Here is a 21,236-nt window from a genome sequence, read left to right as displayed (position 1 = left end):
CAACTAGATCAGAGTCAGCAGGACAATCCTACTAATAGCAAAAGAAAATGAATAATAAAAAGCAGGACCGATGTTCAGGAAAGGGGAAATAAAAAACCTATGGAAAAAAATAATGCTGCTAAAAGTTGGTTCTTTGAAAAGATAAACAGAATTGATAGGCCACTGGCAAACCTAACCAAAGGAGGGAACAAATTTCAATAGCAAGTATGAGGAATGAAAGATGCGACATTATAACAGACCCTAATGAAATCAAAAGGATAATTACACAGTACTACGAAGGACTGTACTCCAATGAATTCAACAATTTGGAAGATATGGACAAGTTCTTGGAAAAACAATCCCTCCCTAGACTATCCCCAATGGACGTCAAGAATCTCAAGAGACCCCTAGCACTAGATGAAATAGCTGAGCTTATCAAGGAATTACCACCACCACCACCAACAACAACAACAAAACCCTGGACCAGATAGCTTCACAGGAGAATTCTACCAAGCATTCTGGGAAGAATTGACATCAATCCTACACAACCTCTTCTAGAACATAGAAAAAGATGGCAAACTCCCAAACTCCTTCTATGAAGCTAGTATAACTCTGATACACAAACAGGGAAAGGGTAGCATAAGAATTGAGAACTACAGACCAATATCCCTAATGAACATGGATGCAATAAACCTTAACAAAATATTGGCCAATAGAATAAAAATATATAAATCAACTAATTCACCATGACCATGTGTAATTCATACCAGGGGTACAGGGATAGTTCAACATATGAGAGACCATTAGTATCATTTGCCAAATTGACATGAAAAACTAATAAGAACCACATGATAATACCGATAGATGTAGAAAAACCATTTGCGAACATCCAACAGCAATTCCTGTTTAAGACTCTCGAGAAGATAGGAATGGAAGGACAACTCCTCAAGACAATACAAGCTACATATGAAAAACCAACAGCCAATGTGGTAGTCAATGGAGAAAAGATGAACATAATCCCACTGAAAAAGGGGACCAGATAAGGATGACTCTTGTCCCTACTCTTATTTAACATTGTACTGGAGGTTTTAGCTAACAGAATAAGGCAAAAGAAAAGACATCAATGGTATTTGACTGGGGAAGGAAGAGGTGAAGCTATCATAATTTGCAGATGATATGATTTTATATATGAAAAAATCCCAAAAGCTCCACAAGGGGAGTACTGGAAGCAATAGAAGTGTTTGGAAGAGTGGCAGGATACAAGATCAACAAAAGTCCATCGAACTGCTATGCACATTAGATAAGACCACAGAAGAAGAAATCAAAAAGGTGGTACCCTTCACAACAGCCAAGCACAAATTGAAATATCTAGGTATATACCTGACTAAAAGAATAAAATATATATATGAGGAAAACTACAGAACACTATTACAAGAAACCGAGTGACCTCAACAAATCTAGGATATCTCATGCTCTTGGATTGTAAGACTCAATATAGTAAAGATGTCAGTTCTGCCAAAGGCACTATATAAGTTTAATGCAATCCTGATACAATTGCCCCCATCTTTATTCAAAGAAATGGAAAAACTGATTACCAACTTCATATGGAGAGGGAAAAAGCCCAGAATTAGCAGAGAACTCCTCAAGAAGAAGGACACAGTAGGAGGGCTTGCTTTAACTGACTTTAGCACATATTATACAGCCACAATTGCTGAAGACAAAGCAGGTGCATAAGCAAATGTGGCGAAGAAAGCTGATGGAGCCCATATCAAAATATATAGTGTCTGGGTTCTTAAAGGCCTGAAGGTAAAGAAGTAGCCATCTAGCTCAGAAGCAACAGAGCACACATGGAAAAAGCATACCAGTTTGTGTGATCATGAGTGTCAAAGGGCTCAGGTATGACATCAAACAACAAAAAATCATATCATTGTGGTACGTACCTCCCAGATATGATTGCTGAAGACAAATGGGTGCATAAACAAATGTGGTGATGAAAGCTGATGGTGCCTGGCTATCAAAAGATATAGTGTCTGGGGTCTTAAAGGATTGAAGGTAAACAAGCGACCATCTAGCTCAGAAGCATCAAAGCCCACAAGGAAGAAGCACATCAGCCTGTGTGATCACTAGGTGTAGAAGGGATGAGGTATCAGGCATCAAAGAACAAAAAATTTTAATCATTGTGAATGAGGGGGAATGCAGATTGGGACACAAGACCCATCTGTAGGCAACTGGACATCCATTTTCAGAGGGGTTGTGGGGAGTAGACAAGCCAGTCAGGGTGCAATGTAGCAATGATGAAACATACAATTTTCCTCTAGTTCCTAAATGCTTCCTCCCACCCCCTTTCCCGCCACTCTCATGATCCCAATTTTACCTTACAAATATGGCTAGACCAGAGGATGTACAGTGGTACAGATAGGAACTGGAAACACAGGGAATCCAGGGCGGATGATCCCTTCAGGACTAGTTCTGTGAGTGGCAATACTGGGAGGGTGGAGGGTGGGTGGGTTGGAAAGGGGGAATTGATTACAAGGATCTACAACATATAACCTCCTCCCTAGGGATGGACAACAGAAAAGTGGGTGAAGAGAGATGTTGGACAGTGCAAGATATGACCAAATAATAATTTATAAATTATCAAGGGTTCATGAGGGAGGCGGGAGTGGGGAGGTAGGGGAAAAATGAGGAGCTGATGCCAGGGGCTTAAGTGGAGAACAAATGTTTTGAGAATGATGAGGGCAATGAATGTACAAATGTGCTTTACACAATTGATGTATATCTGGATTGTGGTAAGAGTTGTATGAGCCCCTAATGAAATTGTTTTAAAAATATTAAAATAAAACAACAACAAGAAAAAAAACTTTAAAAAAAATCTAAGAACACCCTCAAACATACTGCAATTGAGTCAATACTCACTCATAGAGACCCTATGGGACAGGGAAAACAGCTCCTGGGAGTTTTTGAGACTGTAACTCTTTACAAGAGTAGAAAGGGCTGTGATCCTAAAGGTCAGCAGTTTGAAACCAGCAGCCGCTCTGCGGGGGAAGCACAGGGCTTTCTACTCGTGTAAAGAGTCACAGTCTCAGAAACTCACAGGGGCACTTCTGCTCTATCCTTTAGAGTTGCTAGGAGTCGGCATCAACTCGATATCAGTGAGGGGGTTTTTTGTTTTGCTTCGAATTTTTCTCCTTTCCAACACATAGGAATCAGATGCACTAAGTTCTCAAAGCAGTTCTTATTTTCCTGAATCCTAGGTGCTTTGGTTTAACCATCAGCTTGTTTCCTCCCTCCCTTCCCCCGATTTATCACAGATTTGTTAAAAGCTATTTGAAATAGTAGCAGGAGAAAAATTAAAAACTCAAAAATCAATACCCCTCCCCCAAGGTCAGAGTTCTCAGTGGTATTTGTGTGTGTATGTGGTGTGTGTGTGTGTGGTGTGTGTGTGTGTGGTGTGGTGTGTGTGGTGTGTGCGGTATGTGCAGTGTGTGTGTGGTGTGGTGTGTGTGTGGTGTGTGTGTGTGGTGTGTAGTGTGTGGTATGGTTTGGAGGCAGTTGGATATGACAGAAGTAGCTCCTAAGACTCTGTGTCATAAAGCACATCTGTACAGTCTTTGCCCTAATCATTTTTTTCACCTCTTTTCTTTTTTTTACATTTTATTAGGGAAGAGTTGTATGAGCCCCTAATAAATTGTTAAAAAACGAAACAAAACAAAAAAACAGTAAAAAAAAAAGACTCTGTGTCATATCTTCAGAGTGAAGTTTTCTCCTGTTAAGAAAAATTGTGCATTTCCAGGACACATCCATTTTCAAATCTAAGTTATTAGTGTATTTTAAAACCCAATCTAAGTTAATAGTATATATTTACACCATATGCATTGTTTGGGGATCACTGCTATTTAATAAAACTTAAGCTTCAAAATCTATATCTAACCAAATATAGATCTGGACCCATCCAGGGTCCAGCTTCAAGGAATTTCTAAAGCCCCTGGACATCAGATGCAAAAGTGTGCACACATATTTATATGTCTTTTCTACAATGAGTCTCTAGCATTTGTCAAATTTGAATCCAATTGTTAAGAAACACGATGGACAAAACTTTGAAAACATATAATTAAAAATTGTAAAATGAGTCCTACTGCAACAGACTTAATAGTAATAGGAATCTGCCATAAACACCACACTTACATCAAGAGCCACGGACTGCTTGGCCCAAGACTTCTTTACTTGATCGTACATAATTGTGTTGTTGATGCCGAGGCCACAAAAGATGACAAAAGCCTGTGAAAGAGAAAGCCCACTAATTAAAAACAACAACAACTCATTGGCAAAATCTAATATATCAGAGTAAGTAGAGAGTCATTGGGGATAGGTCAGAAAATATGATTTTATTTTACAGAGGTGGGTTTGAGGGAAGTATACTCATTAAAGTTCTTAATTACTATTGTCATGTAATAACTTTATAGCTCACATTGCACATGAAGAAATGATTAGATTCATGTTGTTATGATGAAACTATTTTACACATTAAAAATGTGCTTAAAATCTCCTTTCAAAGTGTTAATTCCTATAAATTGTGAACTGATTTGGTAGCTCCAGTTTATTAAGTCCAAACAACTACCTTCAGTAGCTAGACTATAAAATTCACCTGGGAAAGAAGTCATCATTTGGCGTCACCTAGTAGACAAGCTGGAGTTCAGGTGGCACCGTGGTTAAGTGCTCGGCTGCTCACTGATAGGTCCACGGTTGTAATGGGTTAGACAGCAATGTTTTGCTTTGTTTTTAAAGAAAGAAACGTGGAGGTATTCTTAAGTAGGGAAATGGGTTCTGCTGTTGGAGAGTAGGATGACGTCTTGATGGAAGCCTGTTCCTTAGGCTTGAGGAGTCCCTGGGTGGTGCAAATAGTTTAGCACCGGACTACTAACCCAAAGGTTGGTGGTTCAAGCCCACACAAAGATGCCTCAGACAACAGGCATGTTCTCTCTCCTGGTGGAGGGCTGTTCAACTCCAAATGTCTTTGAGGGGATTCTGACTCATGTCAACCCTATAGGACAGAGTAGGTCTGACCCTGTGAGCTTCTGAGCCTGTAAATCATGGTGAGAGTAGACGGTCTCATCTTTCCCTGGGGGGGAGTGCTGGCAGTTAGGCCACCGGGGCTCACCTGAGCCTCCTGACTGGAGTAAATGGAAGCTTGTACACAAAAGAAAGGTGACCTGAGGGCTGTCAAAGAGCCCCACAACTTTGCACAGGAGCAAACAAGACAAGGATAAGACAATAACACTTTGAAGACCAGAGGGTGGAACCTAATTCTGTATTAAAATTAGGATAGAAATAACCAATGATTGGAAAATAACTAGTGGGAGGAAATTCAGATTTTACCTGGGTGTTTATGTACACATGAGATCTTTCTTCAAATGTTCTCACACCATTTAGGCATAACAGTACTGCATGGGGTTACATTTGGGCAACCTGCAACCAGGAGACTATTGATGACTCACCCATAACCCTTGGCTTTACTTCCTTACCTCAAAAAGTCTCTGGTCTGCATCATCAAAAGGCTTCCCGTCCAGTCTATTAAACACTTGAGCCACCCCTGTGGGAAGAGTTTGGGGCATGTGGTCATTTTTGGTATTGTACATTGTATTACCACAATATAGCATGTCACAGTTAACTCTGTGACTCCTTGAAATGGTTTCAAACACTCGGTTTAAAGTCTGGCCTAGTGTCTGCCAATTTCATGAGCGTTAATGTGAAGTGTAGTTTTGTAGTCTGTGGATTGACTAAAGCCTGGTGTTCTACCAGGTATCAATGGGATTCCTAAAAATAGTTTTCAAGATTGCTATGCAATACAATTATGACTTATTTTCATATACAGTAAATATAGATATACAAGTTATAGATAGAATATATAAGTGAATAATGTAAAACTGAAGCTATGTAATTGAACATACATATAACTGAATATACACATATCTAAAATGTATGTATAACTGACTGTATGCATATGGCTTCATGGTTGTGACATTGAGCGTAAACATACTAAAGATTATGCAGATGGTACAAAATGAGGAAAAGAAAAGCTCTGAGCCATCAAGTCAATTCTAACTCATAGAAACCACTCTATGGTGCAGACTAGAACCACCCCTGTGGTTTTCTGAGGCTTTCAACCTTTGGAGTAGCATACAGTCCCATCTGTCTCCTGCGGTGGGTTCGAACTGCTGACCTTATCATCAACAGCCCAGCACATAACCCACGATGGCACCAAAACTCTTAAAGGAGAGTCACATCCCTATAAGGATGGCATAAGATTAGGCAATTATTAATTCTGTTTTATGTAAGTTCACCATTTGTCAAATTTCACCATGATTCCACAGCCATTAAAAACAATAACAGAAGATAATGTAATTTTTCCATGAACTTTTTGAAGCTCCTGTGTGTGTGTGTCCTCAGAACATGTGTGTGTAACATACACATGCACACGCACACTCACAGATATAGTGGAATACTGATAGATGATTTGTTTTTCTCAGCACAGTGTTGAGAGACTGTGGAAGAATGATTAAGAAAAAGGACTGGAGCTAAACAGACAGATAATTTCGTATTTCAACTCTATCATCAGCTGTGTTACCTTTATCAACTTTTTTACCATGGAAATTCTTTATCTGTACAATGGAGATTAAAATAGCCATGGTCTCAGAAGGTTTTATGAAGATTAAGTGAGATACGTTGAATGTCTCTAAAACATTGACAAAGTTTACAAAGTGTTAGAAGTGGATATAATTAATATGATATATTTGATATGAACTTTCAGCAAATCTGCTTGGAAGACATACTGCTGCAGTGCTCTTTGGGAGCAAGGATAAGGAGACAGGGTTTCAGAACTGTGGGCCTGTTTTTAGGAGACACCAGTCCCTGGAAAAGGACATTGAGCTTGCTCAAGTAGAAGGTCAACCCACAAGAGCGAGGTCCTCCAAGAGTTGGATTGGAAAAATGCCTGCAACCATGGGCTCAACCATAACAACCGCTTTGAGGAAGGTGTCAGACCAAGCACTGTTTCATTCTGTTGTGCTTATGATCGCTAAGGGTCAGAATAGATTTGATGATACCTAACAACAGGTGAGGTGAGAGTTAAATTCCAAAATAAGGTTAGTTCTGTTGCCTGTAACCAACAGGGTTCATATAAGAGGATAAATAAAAAGCACTGCTCTTGGGCCTCTAGTTCAAACATGCATGGATTGATGCCCACAAAAATGTGTTTGGACATGTCTCTGTGCTTAGTGGATGGCTGCAGCCATGTGATCCCAGCAATACTTGTCTTCGTGTCATTGGTGCTCAGTCAAAATAATGGCTTCTTTGTGGATCTGCTGGGCCAGTTGAAGTCAAGGTAGAGCTATCAGCTAGGAAGATTGTGGAGATTGTTTTTGATATGCCAAAGGGGCCTATCTTGAAAGACATAGAGGCTTGTAATGAAAGAATTTTAAGAAAACGGACAACTGAGTTGGTAAGAAAAAAAGGCCAAGAAAGCCACACTGAGGAATTTTTGTCATCACAATTGTGTGCTCTCTTCGAGAAGAGAAAGGGTTGTTCTACGAGAATTTTGTTTGAAAATCTTAACCCATCTATCTACCCTACAGCCCTGATTTCCCCCTCCTGACTTCTCTTTGTTCTCAAAACACAGAGAACAATTTGAGTTTCTCAGGGATGCCCAAACTGCTCTTTTGACCTGAGTTAGGTTGAAGAGCCCTGAACACTTCCGGGAGGGTTGGTGATGGAGACACTCTTGTCAGAGTGATAGACCCAGACATGTCAGGGAGCCAGGGCTGCACAGTTTGATATTTCTGCCCAATGAAGACTGCTATGATTTTGCAGCAATCCTTTGTTTACTTAGCTGTACAGTTCTAACAAACTAAAGCTACATGTAAACTTATTTCCTTTTTCCAAAGTTCCTTTTCAGCAGTATACCTCCTGCTTTAGCACATTATTATCAAACCACGCATGTCAACCTGAAAACCTCAACAATCTTGAAAATGATTATCCTCTGTTAGTATAAGACAAAGAAAATAGTAATAATTATAAAGCAAGACTGTACTTTTTAAGACACCTAGCATCCCAGAGAGGTCAGTCCTCAGATGCTGGAAGACTTTTATAAGTGAAATTAAAATCTTTTAACACGTAATAGGCAAACTTCAGCTCTAATGTAGAAGTAGTAACAGATGTTTACTGATAGGATTGAAGTAAAGGATGGTTTGTGGGAGTGTCATGTACGATACAAATGACATATTTTTCTTATGGGATTCCCTGTTCTTTTTTAAACATAATTTAAAAAATTAACACATGATGTGATTTTATGCTTTGTACAATGAGCTCAACTTCTCAAATGTTAGAATATTCTTTTGGCTCAAAAAAATCCAATGTTTTTCCCCAAAGTACTGGTAAGCAAACTGATGATTAAAAAGTCCATTCATAATTCAGTTCTCAGAAGCATTTAGAGAAAACTAAGCTCGAAACTCAAACTAACTGCCCTGGTCGTCAATTCTGACTCATGCTGTTTTGGGGTGGGGTGAACCATTGGTGTTACAGTTAACAGCCAGATGGGCCATGCACTACGCCCCCAGGGCTCTGGTGATTAGCGGTATCTTGGAGTCCAACGGGAATCTTAGGGTCTGGAGAGAGAGGAGGATAAATGCCATGGTTACTAAATGCATGCATTACCTAGATCTCTTAGGAAAACCATGTCACTGTGTTTCAACTACTTTTTACCAGAACCTCCATCTTTCGTGACTTCTCTACTTGATCCATGCTTCTTTCTTAGGTTTCATATTCTCCTGCCTTGGTTTTTAAGAAACGGGGAAGGGGAAGAAAGAAAGAGAAAACCTGGAAGCTGCTTCGGCCCACTCTTCTATGTTGGGAAAAGACCGGTGTATTTGAGAACTGTTAGACAGGAAGGTGCATGTTTGGTGTATATCCAATACGGGTTCATCTTTTTTATTTCATCAAAAGCATAGAGGAAAATGCATAGATATAGTGAGAACATTTTCACTAGGAGTTACAAGGTCCAAGTTCTAGTTCTGCCCCTGCTACTAATTCACTTTGACTGTCAACAAGTAACACCCTCTCCCCTCTCTACTTCCCCTTTTCCCTTCCTAATTTTCAAGATAAGATGAAAAAGTTCTATTGGTTGATTTCTGTTATCACCTCCATCTTCAAAATGTAGTGGCCCTTTGTACATATTAAATATTTCTTTATCTGTCTGATTAATATTGACTAAGTCTGCTGCACTTAAGAGATTATACAGGTGTAAGAGACATATACTAATGAGTCCTGAACATATTTAAGAGACTTGGTATTGGGGGGCAGTCCAAGATGACTGCACAGTCAGATGCCTCATCGTATTCTTTTTACAACAGAGACCTTACCAAGCAAGTGAATTGCATATAGATGAAGCATGAGAATCCTAAGCATCAAAGGCAAGGCTGAAGAATTAAACAATGCCAAGTATAAGGAGAGACTGAATAAAAACAATGGGCATGGAAAATTAGGGGTTACCGGTTCACTGTCAGCTAAACCTGCACAGTGTGACAAATTGAGTCATATTGACACAAAGTAAGCATTGTCAACAACCAAAGTTTCCCTCACCTGGTGCAGCTAAGCAGTAATCACTAACGCTGTACCTGAGTGCTCCCTGCCCTGTGAAAGGTGAGTGCATTCACCCCATCTACTGTATTCTCCCTGCCTAAAGGTCTCCAGACTTATAGTGATTCCTTTCATATATCCACACACAATTGCAGTTCAGTAGCACCTACCACCCTGCTACATGAGCTGGAGTCCACAGATTGGTGTTGTCCACCTCTTTGCTCATCCTTTCATCTATCCATCCACACACAATTGCAACCTGTAGCACCCACCACCACCCTGCCACTTACACCAGAGACCCACAGATCAATGGTGCTGGCCTCTGCATGGTTACTGGTGGCAGGGACACATGGAGTAGTAGCTCCCACTCTTATGCCCAAGGTACCTGATTTGGGGTCCCATGAATTGATGGTGCCTACTGCTCTGCCAGGCCATGGGCATCAGGTGCCTGAGAACTGCCAGAAACTGTTTCTGTACTCAGTCACTGACCTACAGACCAGTGGTTCTTCCTATGCTTACAACCCTCTGCTCTGGGGACCAGAGGACTAGTGGTTATACCTTCCTGCATCACACACAAGACCTAACTCAACAACTAGTGAGAATCCTACCTGCACTCACGCCTGGGTAAATGGCTGGACAGAGGCATCACCTTATGAACAATACCAGCTACATTCTTAGTCATCCTGTGAACAGACACAGACACCCCTTCCCATCCCCCATTGCTGCTCTCCTGTCTGGAGATAGGCAGTGACAGCTCCTGTGCAGCCAGACTAGGGACCAGAGTAGCATGCAGGTCTCACCTATGTACCCATCAAAAGCAAATAAGTAAAAACATCAGTATGCAGCAAGAAAACATGCAACAAATAAATAAAAGAACATCTTAAAGACAACACAAAGAAGCAGGACAAGATGGCTCCAGCAAGTTACCAAAATAAGGAGCCAGAAAACCTACCGAAGGAAGAAATGGTGAGGAACTATTTGATAAAGAAGTAAAAAGAGTAAAGTGTATGGTCCCCTAAGAGATTAAGGGATACACAGGTAAATCCCAGGGAAACACGGAAGAAGCAAGCAGAGAATTTGGGAAAACAAAACAAGAATACAATGACAAAATAATTAGATAAAATCATACAAAGATAGCAACTTGAAATCTAAAAGATAAACAATAAAATTTCAAAATGGACTGTTCAATACAAGGATCCAGGAGCAAAATTCAGTCAATGGAAGATCATATCAATGAAACAGAGGACAAATGCCTTCACACCAATTTGAAAATGTCTTGAATTTCATGAAAGACAAGAAAATATCCATAGAATAAACGGAATGAATTCCATGCAGGAAAAAATCTATGGGAAAGTCACCAAGATATGTCCCAATCCAGCTCACAAAAATCAAAGGCAAAGAAAGAATTCTGAGAGCAGCTTGGAAAATGAAAAGTCAGCTACAAAGAGGGAACCAGTAAGACTGAGCTCTGATAACTTGCTAAAAATTATATAAGCAAGACAGCAATGGAATGATATATATATAAAACCTTAATAGAAAAAAAATAACCAAAAGAATTATATATCCAGAAAAATTGTCTGTCAAGTACAATAGACAAATTAGAACATTTAAATAAATAGAAATTAGGGAATTTATAAAAACCAAACCAATTTTAAACACACATTGAAGTGAGTCCTTTCAACCGAGAATCAGTAACAACCTGATGTTGGATCCAGGACAATATTAGACAGATATCAACCCAAACAAGTTATTTTCAAAACTAAAACAAGGCTAAAAGACTAAAGCAGATAAACAGAGACCTTAATCTGTAAATGACAAGAGCAGCAAAACAGAACGTGGGGATAAATGATGTGGTTACAGAACTTTCACATGAAGAGGAAGTCTAGGAAATACTAGTCAATGAATGTTAAGGAAAGAAACTTGGGAATAAAGAAGTGCATTTCAGAGTAAGCAAAAATAAAGTTACTCAGCAAAATGAAATAACCATAAAAAACCAGCAAAGACAAAAGCAACACAGAAGAAGAATTGAAAAGAATATTCACACAGAGAAGCCAGTACAGAAAATTAAGCAGAACAAATAAATCATCACAAACTGCACCTCGCCCCCACAAACAACAAAGTGACAGTACTAACGCAAAGCTATGAATAATCAGAATGAATGCAAGCAACTTAAGTGTACCAGTTAAATGACAGAGAGTGTCAGAACAGATTTTCAAAATGCGACCCATCGGTAAGTGGGCCACACGAGATGCATCTCAGACACAAAGATGTAGATACACTAAAATTCAAAGCATGGAAAAATCAACTGAACTATAACCCCCCAAAAGTAGGAATGACAATATTCATCTCTGGTAAAGTAGACAGTATGAGAAAATTCTCCATAAAAAATAAGGAAGGGCATTATATAAAAATTACAGATTCAATCCACAAAGAGATTATAACCATAATAAATAAATATGTACCCAAATAAAGGGCTCAAAATTCACAAAGCAAACTAACAACATTAAAAAGAAAAAATATTTCCACAATAACAGTAGACTTCAAAACATTACTTGTGGTGAAGATAGAGCAACTAGAAAGAAAGTCGACAAACATACAGAAGAAGATCTCAATGCCACAGTCAACCAACTTGACATTGTAAACATATACAGAACACCTCGCAGACCAAAAATTTTAAACAAAATTATAGTCAATCGAATTAAACAGCATACAACAACATAAAACCCCAATATATCAAAGGCAATCTACAATAAGAGGGAGGTCAACAAAACTTGAATGGAGCCAGAGGAGAGACACTGGCAGGTTCTCAAGAGCTAAAAACAACTGTCACACGTATTGTCAAATACTGTAATTGTGTTAAGTATTGTTAAATTACACAATCCTGTAGTTATGGATATCTACAAGTGGATATATAGCTAGATATGCAGATTGAATGGATAGGGGAGGTAGAGTGGGGCCAAACCCATAAACCTACATCTATGTGCATACTTATGTTTGACAGAGGTTACTTCTCCATGTGTATTTACCAATGCCGTAAATTTATCCATGATTGTGGTGGAATGCACTGTCATCATGACAGACAAATAGACCAATGAGTCACAATTGAGATGTAAATACATCCAGATGTAAATATACAGAAATCCAGATGTAAATGTATCCACTTGTGCACAGTTATTACATGACAAAAGGCCAAGTGCCACTAAATGAGGAAGAGAATCTCGCTAACAAATGGAACTGGAAAAATTAGTGTTTACCTGGAGAAAAATGACACAAGATCCATACCTCACACCATACACAAAAACAAACTCAAAATGGACCAGAGCCCCAAGCATACACCCTAAAGCTACAAAACTAGAAGAAACACACGTGCAACACTTGCTGTTGTCGGGTGCCACGGAGACAATTCTGGCCCTCTGCAACAGAATGAAACACCGTCTGCTCTCATGCCTGTCTCACAGCAGCTCCTGTTCCAACCTTCGTTGCAGCCACTGTGTCAATCAATCTCATTAAGATTTTTTCCTTTTGCCATGGCCCTTTGCTTTATCAAGCATGACGTCCTTCTCCAGAAATTTGTCCCTCCTAATAACATACTCAGAGTAAATGCAACAGTGTCACAACTATAGGGATCCTACCATATGATTGCCAAATATATCCCAAATACAAATACAACTAAAGAGGTACAAATATCAGAAGATGAACTATATACAAGGGGCCTTCTAAAAAACGGATGACATATGCTTATCTAAAGGAAACCTGGTGGCACAGCAGGTTAGCATTGAGCTGCTCAGAAAGTTAGTTATTCGAATCCTCCAGCTGTCTGTGACAGAAAGGAGGCACATCACTGCTGAAATACTATGGACCAGTTCTGTTCTACTCTTTCCTACAGGGCTGCTGTGAGCTGGAATTGACCCCAGCTCCAGTGGATATGCTCATCAAAAGACTTCTCCAGAAGAGCAAGAAGATCATCTGCAGACTAGGAGACAATGTTTTGCTATCACGTATGTATCTGAAACAGTCTAACCTCTAAAATGTATCGAAAACTTCAGCGAGACACAAGCAATCTAATTTAATATGGAGAAAGAATATGAACGGACATGTTACCAAAGACACTGAAGTGGCACTCTGGCAGCGGTCAGCCACAACCCAGGGATACATATGGCAGCCAACTAAAAAGGAGGGGAAAAGGGGTGTGTGTGCGAAAGGATGTGGATAGTGGGGGAATAGGGTACTAACCCACCCATGGGGAGGGTATTTTTATGTCTCCACACGAAAGGGAGAGAGAGATCAGACCTCAACTTGGTACACCAAGCCTTGATGGCAAGATACTGACATGAAACAGTGAAATAACTGAGATGTCTGTGAGGCTGGGCCCAATCCCAGCTACACTGACCCCACGCCCCAGAAGACTGCACTACAGAGGACAGCACTGAAGACACAGCACGTGGAGGGTGGAGGGTCCGCCCAGACTACATGGAAGGAAGCTAAGAGGGAGGGAGGGAGACAGACAGAGAGAGAGAGAGAGAGAGAGAGAGAGAGAGAGAGAGAGAGAGAGAGAGAACATATATCTCATCCTAGCTCACCAAGCCCCAAGGATGACACTCCTGCTCAGAGCAGCCAAGGCACAGAGAGGACCACAGGGCCACCCCCAGAATGACACACAATGTCCCCTCACTGACCCACAGCTGCAGGGGACAGCATTGGAGACACAGTGCAGGATTTGTGCCTGGTCTGACCCCCCACACCAGGGCGGAACATGAAGGGAGCACAACAGAGGAGCAAGGGGAGAAAAGCAACAAAGTCCCCAAGGAACCCTGAAAGTAGACTTCAGACTCAGATGGCAGGGCTTGGAACCTCATCAGATTAGAGCAGAAAACATACATAAGGGTCAGCAGAGAGACCTAGAACTATTTAAACCCCCAACCCCCATTTTTTCATGTCTATCTATATAAGATAGGCAAGATAAACAATCCTGAGGTGAAAACAATGGACCGATGGTTCTGGGGAGTCAGGGGAGAGGGGTGGGGAGGGGAGGGGTGCAGAGCCACCAAACCCAAGGAGAAAGGAACAACAAGAGATCTAAAGTTGATGACAAAGAGGGTACAGAACGCCTGATGAGGTTTGAGCACGTGCAATGTAACCAAGAGAAATGACTGAGAGCTGGATGAAAGTGGAATATGAAGTGGGACAGGAAGAAAGTACAAAGAACTAGAGGAAAGAACTAGGAGGCAGAAGACATTTATAGAAGTATAAATATAGGCATGTATAATGTAAATATATTAATATATAATGATAGAGATATAGGTCTACATATGTATATGTTAAGTATCAAAGTAGCAGGTGGACATTGGGCCTCTTCTCAAGTCCTTCCTCAATGCAAGAACACTTGGTTCTAATAATCTGGCATTCTGTGATGTTCACCTTCCTGACATGATTGCTGAAGTCAAAATGGGTGCTTAAGCAAAAGTGGTGAAGAAAGATGATGGTGCCTGGCTATTAGAAGAGATATTGTCTGGGGGCATAGATGCTTGAAGCGGCCATCTAGCAGGGAAGCAACAAAGCCCACATGGAAGAAGCACACCAGCTGTATGATCATAAGGTGTCGACAGCATCAGGTATCAAGCATCAGAAGACTCCAAACAATTATATCAATGTGAATGAGGGGGGTCAGAATGAAAATCCAAAACCCATCTGTAGACAATTGGACATCCCCTCACAGAAGGGACACACGGAAGGGATAAATCAGCCATGGTACAGTATAGCACCGACGAAACCCACAACATTCCTCTAGTTCTTTAATGCTTCCTCCCCTCAGCCCCCCTTATCACAACCCCAATTCTATCTTACAAATCTGGCTAGACCAGAGCATGTACACTGGTGTGGATAAGAGCTCTTGACACACAGAATCCAGGACAGATAACCCCCTCAGGACCAATAATGAGAGTAGCAATATCATGAGGGTGAGGGGGAGAAAGGGGACAAAAGGGGAACCGATCAAAGTGATCAACATACAACTCTGCCCGCCCCCCCCACCTCCCACCCCACCAGGGAAATGAACAACAGAAATGTGGGTAAAGGGTGGCAACAGACGAAGTAAAATATTAAAATAAAAATAAGTTATAAATTATCAAGGGTTCACAGGTTGGGAGGTTGGGGAGGGAGGGAAAAAAGAAGAGCTGATACCAAGGGCTCAAGGAGAAAGAAAATGTTTTGGACAAATGGATAAACAAACTGTGGTACATACACACAGTGGAATTCTATGCAATGATAAAAAATTACACATTCATGAAGCATCTAAATTTGCTCCATGAATTTGAAGTTACTGTGCTGAGTAAAATTAGTCATTCAACAAGGGACAGAGATTGTCTAAAACCACTACGTTTAAAAAACACAACAATAGACATAAATGCTACAATAGCAGCTATTTCACCTTTGTTTGTCACAGTGTGGTGACACAGCCTTGCTTACTGAAAACGCGGAGACCTTCAGGCTGATGAAGATGAAAACACTGCAGCCTTCAGTGTAGATTGCACCTCAATGTAAAGAAAACAAAAATCCTCAAAACGGAACCACCAGACAACAACATGATAAACAGAAGAAAGATGGAAGTTTTCAAGGATTTCGTTTTACTTGAATCCACGATCAGCGTCCAAGGGCATAAAACAAGCAAACAAACTCACTGCCATCCTGTCAATGCTGATTTCCAGTGACCCCCTGTGAGTTTCTGAGGCAGTGACCATTCACTGGAGTAGAAAGCCCAGTCTTTTCCCCAAAGAGCTATTGGTGGTTTCAAACTGCCAACCAAGTGGACCACAGCCTAATGAGTAACCATTCCACCACCCCAGCTTCTGCCCAAGGAAATAGCAGTCAAGAAACAAACGTATTGCACTGTGCAAATCTGCAGCCCAAGAGCTCTTTAAGGTGCTAGAGAGCATGGATGTCATTGTGAGGACTAAGATGCACCAAACTCAAACCATGGTATTTTCCTTAGTCTCATATGCATCTGACAGCTGGACAATGAATCAGGAAAACCAAAGAACAGTTGATGCATTTGCATTATGATGGTGGCAAATTAAAGTACCGTGGACGGGCAGAAGAATGAACAAATCTATCTTGGAAGAAATACAACCAGAATAGTCTTTAGAATCGAGGATGGTGAGACTGTATCACACACTTTGGACCCTTTATCAGGAGAAAACAGCTCCCGAGAAAAGACATCGTGTTTATAAAGTCGAGGATCATGGAAAAAGAGGAAGACCATCAATGACATGGGTTGACACCATGCCTGCAACCACGGGCTCAAATGTAGCCCCAAGTATGAGGATGGTGTGTAGCATATCCATGACTTGGAACTGATTGGATGGCACCTAAAAACAACAAGAATAATGACTGTAGCACAACTGAAAACAATCCTACAATCATATGCAAGCAATATTTATTGATGGAATATATAATACAGATAAGGGTGTTATGCACCTTTCTAGTTTTCACAGCACCCTATCCTAATAAAATCACATGCAGATCAAAAATAGATGAGTATAATTTGAAGAAAATTATTCATAAACCTCCAGAACTAGAAGGGAATAAAACTGTGTGGTTTTAAGCCATTACATTTATGAAAATTGTAGAAATAGCAGTAAATAGTAATGAAATGCCAAAAAGGAAGAAAGAAAACAACTATTCAGGTAATATCTTACCAATTATTTGGTGGTTGCTATTCCAAATAGGGACGCAGAGAACAGATCGTATATGAAAACCAGATATTTGGTCAGCCTGCATATAAGAAAGAAGATAATTGCAATTAATTGTTAGTTGCCCATTTATGATTTATACTTAACATTCTTGATAAAAGATGTTCTCAAACCAATTTTTAAAGACATCTACAACTGGATTTTTAACCAATCTCTTTTCATTTAAGATTTCATATGCAATAAATGTTCTCATATTAAAAATGAAAAAAAAAAAGATTTCACAATGAACATCCCTAGGAAACCAAACCTTTAACCAGCGGTTCTCAACCTGTCAGTCGTGACCCCTTGGGGGGGTCGAGCCCGATTCACAACAGTAGCAAAATTAGTTATGAAGTAGCAACAAAAATAATTTTATGGTTGGGGGGTCACCACAACATGAGGAACTGTATTAAAGGGTTGTGGCACTAGGAAGGTTGAGAACCACTGCGTATGAATCAAACAAAATATCCCAACCACACAGCTTCCTTCCAGTTCTGTAGCCATTGAGAGCTGCATCTGAACTACTCACTGACAATTACACCACCAGACAAGAATTCAGGTAGCTCTTTCTGCTCTGCGTATTTTAAGCATTCTAATGAAACCAGTGGTTGCATTTATTCCTTTGATTGGTTACACTTCTTAGTAAGAATGCTTAAGGGTGTAAGCTGCTGAGGTCTACACATTTTGAATATGCTATTGTTTTACTGTTACTAATGTATCATGTGTATTGTAAAATTAAAACATAAAACAGAACTTACAAATGATGAGATAAAAGTAAATACTCATTTTAAGATCTTTCTGTACCCTGATAGAATCTCAGGAGATGACAGTTTTAAAACATAAAGTATAATTAGAGGCTCAAAAATTATTTTATGAGAAGCCCCACTTAATATGAAAAACAATGTTCCACATGTAAGCCACTAGACAGCGTTGCTAAGACAGGAGGGATGATCAGGTAGCTATATTCCTGGACAAGTGGGGGTTGTCCCTCTCATGCCTGCACACGCCCCTTAGAGGAGGTTAGAAGGAAATCAGGCGGCCCTTAGGCGATCATCTGGGGCCTATGAAGACCCCAAACTGAGCATGCTCAAATTCAAGCCCCCAGCCAGGTGGGAGGTACACCTGGGCAGCCCCAACTGGGTCAAGGCTAATGACCTGCCCAGGAGGGCTAAACCCTGCCAATCAGGTCAACCAATACCATCGAGATCCTGGCTTTGGGAAGGCCGTTCTTTTGTGTATCCCACTCATGGACAGAGGCAGGTCAGAGGGTGGAGGCGCACACAGGCCTGTGTTGGACCCACAGGCGCCTGTTCTGGGTCTACTCAGGGCCCACAGCCTCTCCCTTGCCCCTCTTGCTCTCTCATGCTCCACCTGCTGGCTCCATTCCTCTTACCCTGGGCTCTGGCCTCCTCAACCTCTTGCCCTTTCTCCCTCGACCCCTTGGTCCCTGAGATCCCCCCAGTTCTGCATGTGTGGGTGCTCTTTTCCACATGGTTGTTCGTGCCCATTTGTGACCTTCCGTGCACTTCCATGTGGCTTGGCATGCCCAGGGGTAGCGAGTGCCCTCTGAGACGTGTAAACCCTGAAATGTCTTCAGGCCTCATACAAATCCACTTGGATTGCAACGTGCACTGCGGCACAAATTCTTTCATCACGCAAAGCCAAGAACCAAGGTATTACCCACTCCAGAAACCTTACTGTATCTCAGTGGGCTTATATGATCTTGATTTCTAATGAAAAGGCCACTCTGTTGGCCCAATACAAGACGAGGAAGATATGGTATCACTGTTTTGGATGTGATTATTGTTAGTGATGTCAGGCTCTGTTGACTGGTCTGTACCTCAGTGATTCTGTAAAACAATGCACCAGTGTCTGCTCCTGCACTATCTTCACAATCACTTCCATACTTGCTCCCATCGTCGCAGCCACTATGCTAATCCATCTCACTGAGGGACTTCCTCTTTGTCGCTATCTATTTTCCAAGAAAGTTGTCTTTCTCCAGGGACTGGCCCCTCTTGATACGGTGTCCCAAATACACAAGGCAAAGTCTTACCACCCTCACTTCCAAGGAGCATTATTTCTGTATTTGAAGACAGATCCAAATGTTCTTCATCAACATCATAAATAAATGCATCAAGTTATTTTATGGTCTTTCTTGGGTCAGGCACAAAGGGGTCCTAACAGTGACACCTGGCTTTGTTCTGAGCACTTTAAAAAGGTTCTTTGCAGCAGGTTGGCCCAGTGCAATGTGCTGTCATTCGATGTCTTGACTGCTGTGCCCATAGGCAGTGATTGTGGATCCAAGTAAAATGAAATCCTGATAGCTTCAATTTTTTTCTCCATTTATCATGATGTTGCTTATTTGTCCAGTTGCTAAGAATTTTGCTTTATGTTGACCTGTAATCCATACTTTACATAAAAGATATTTTTATTATTAGCGCTACATTGTATAAAAATAAAGCTGGAAGTTAATTCACATGCTCAAATTTTATGTTTAGATATATTTCCTTATGGATTTTCCTTTTAGAGAAACTTTCTACATGTCTTCTATTCTTGATACCAATACTTTGGTATCTATTTTTTACTCTGTTAGGGGGAAGAATAACATGTATATAGAAAAGTGCCCAATCATGTGTAGACAATACAGCTCAATGAATTTGCATAAAGCAAACAAAAGGATGTAATCATAACTGAGATCAAAGGATAGAACATTACCATCTATCCAAACTCCACTCTTTTGTCCGTTTGTCAGACTGTTATGGCTTGTTGCTGTGGTGCTGCAAGCCATGCCACCAATATTTCTAAACCCAGCAGGGTTACCCCTGGGGAACAGGTTTCAGCAGGGCTTCCAGACAAAAACAGACTAGAAAGAAGGAAGAGGCATTCCATTTTTGTAAAATTAGCCACTGAAAACCTTCTGAGTAGCAGCAAAACATGGTCTGGTATGTAATCTCTGTATGAACTACTAAATCCAGTGATGAAGTTAAAGAATTCTACCAATTTCTACATTGTGAAATTTATTAAAAACCACAAGATGCATTGATAATTACTAGTGATTCAAATGAGAAATTGGAAACAAAAAGGGAGGATCAGTAGTTGCAAAATGTTGCTTGGGTGATTAAAATAAAACTGTAGTTTGTATGACAGAATTTTGAATGACCAATGAATTCTTCATGGCCAATACCTTTTTTTTCAACAACATAAGCACTGCTATATATGTGGATCTCACCAAATGGGATACACAGGACCAAAATTCACTTCATCTATCAGAAGAGACCGTGGAGAAGCTCAATATAATTAGCGAAAATGAGGCCAGTCTAACTGTGGAACTGTCCATCAATTGCTCATATGTAAGTTCAAGTTGAAGTTCAAGAAAATGAAAACAGTTCCATGAAAGCAAAATATAACCTCGAGTATGTCCCACCTGAATTTCAAGAGCATCTTAAGAACAGGTTTAGTGCATTGAACAGAAGACCTAAGGAGCTGGTTGATGACATCAAGAATATAGATGAGCAAAGCAAAAGGCCATTAAAAAGAAGTTAAAGAAAAAAGTGGATATCAGAAAAGATTCTGAAACTTGCTCTTGATCATAGAATATCTACAGCAAATGGGAAAAAATGATTAAGTAAAAGAGCTGAGCAGAAAACTTCGACAGGCAGCCAGAGAAAACAAAACAAGGCATTATAATGAAATATACTGAGGCAGACTAGCAAAAGAAACTCCATTTTTGTGGGCTGCTAAATAACTTGCCGTTCTCCCTTCCCAGCTTGGAAAGTTGACTGCTAGTTGACCTGCCCCTTTCCCTCCCCTTATGGTAAAGTCTCTGCTGGTGATTAATTTTAGAATGTGCTCCCATGTTCCCAGGTTCAGGACATGTAGAATTAGTTTTGATTATTTTTC

At 40.5% G+C, this 21,236-nt stretch overlaps 1 protein-coding gene across 1 annotated transcript in view; it reads right to left on the bottom strand.

The window, feature by feature from the left end:
- Positions 1–21,236, bottom strand: part of PDE11A (phosphodiesterase 11A) — a 425,526-nt gene that overhangs the window by 192,587 nt on the left and 211,703 nt on the right. Inside the window, exons 7-9 of the mRNA XM_075529079.1 lie at positions 17,304–17,379; positions 5,502–5,569; positions 4,165–4,257 (exon numbers count right to left, since the gene is read on the bottom strand). Of these exons, the coding sequence (XP_075385194.1) occupies positions 4,165–4,257; positions 5,502–5,569; positions 17,304–17,379 (237 nt within the window). The remainder of the gene's footprint in view (positions 1–4,164; positions 4,258–5,501; positions 5,570–17,303; positions 17,380–21,236) is intronic.

Source organism: Tenrec ecaudatus, chromosome 13 (assembly GCF_050624435.1).
Source record: "Tenrec ecaudatus isolate mTenEca1 chromosome 13, mTenEca1.hap1, whole genome shotgun sequence".
NCBI classification, from domain to species: Eukaryota; Metazoa; Chordata; class Mammalia; order Afrosoricida; family Tenrecidae; genus Tenrec; species Tenrec ecaudatus.
Note: the sequence above shows the minus strand (reverse complement) of the source record. Positions and strands in the feature narration are given on the sequence as shown.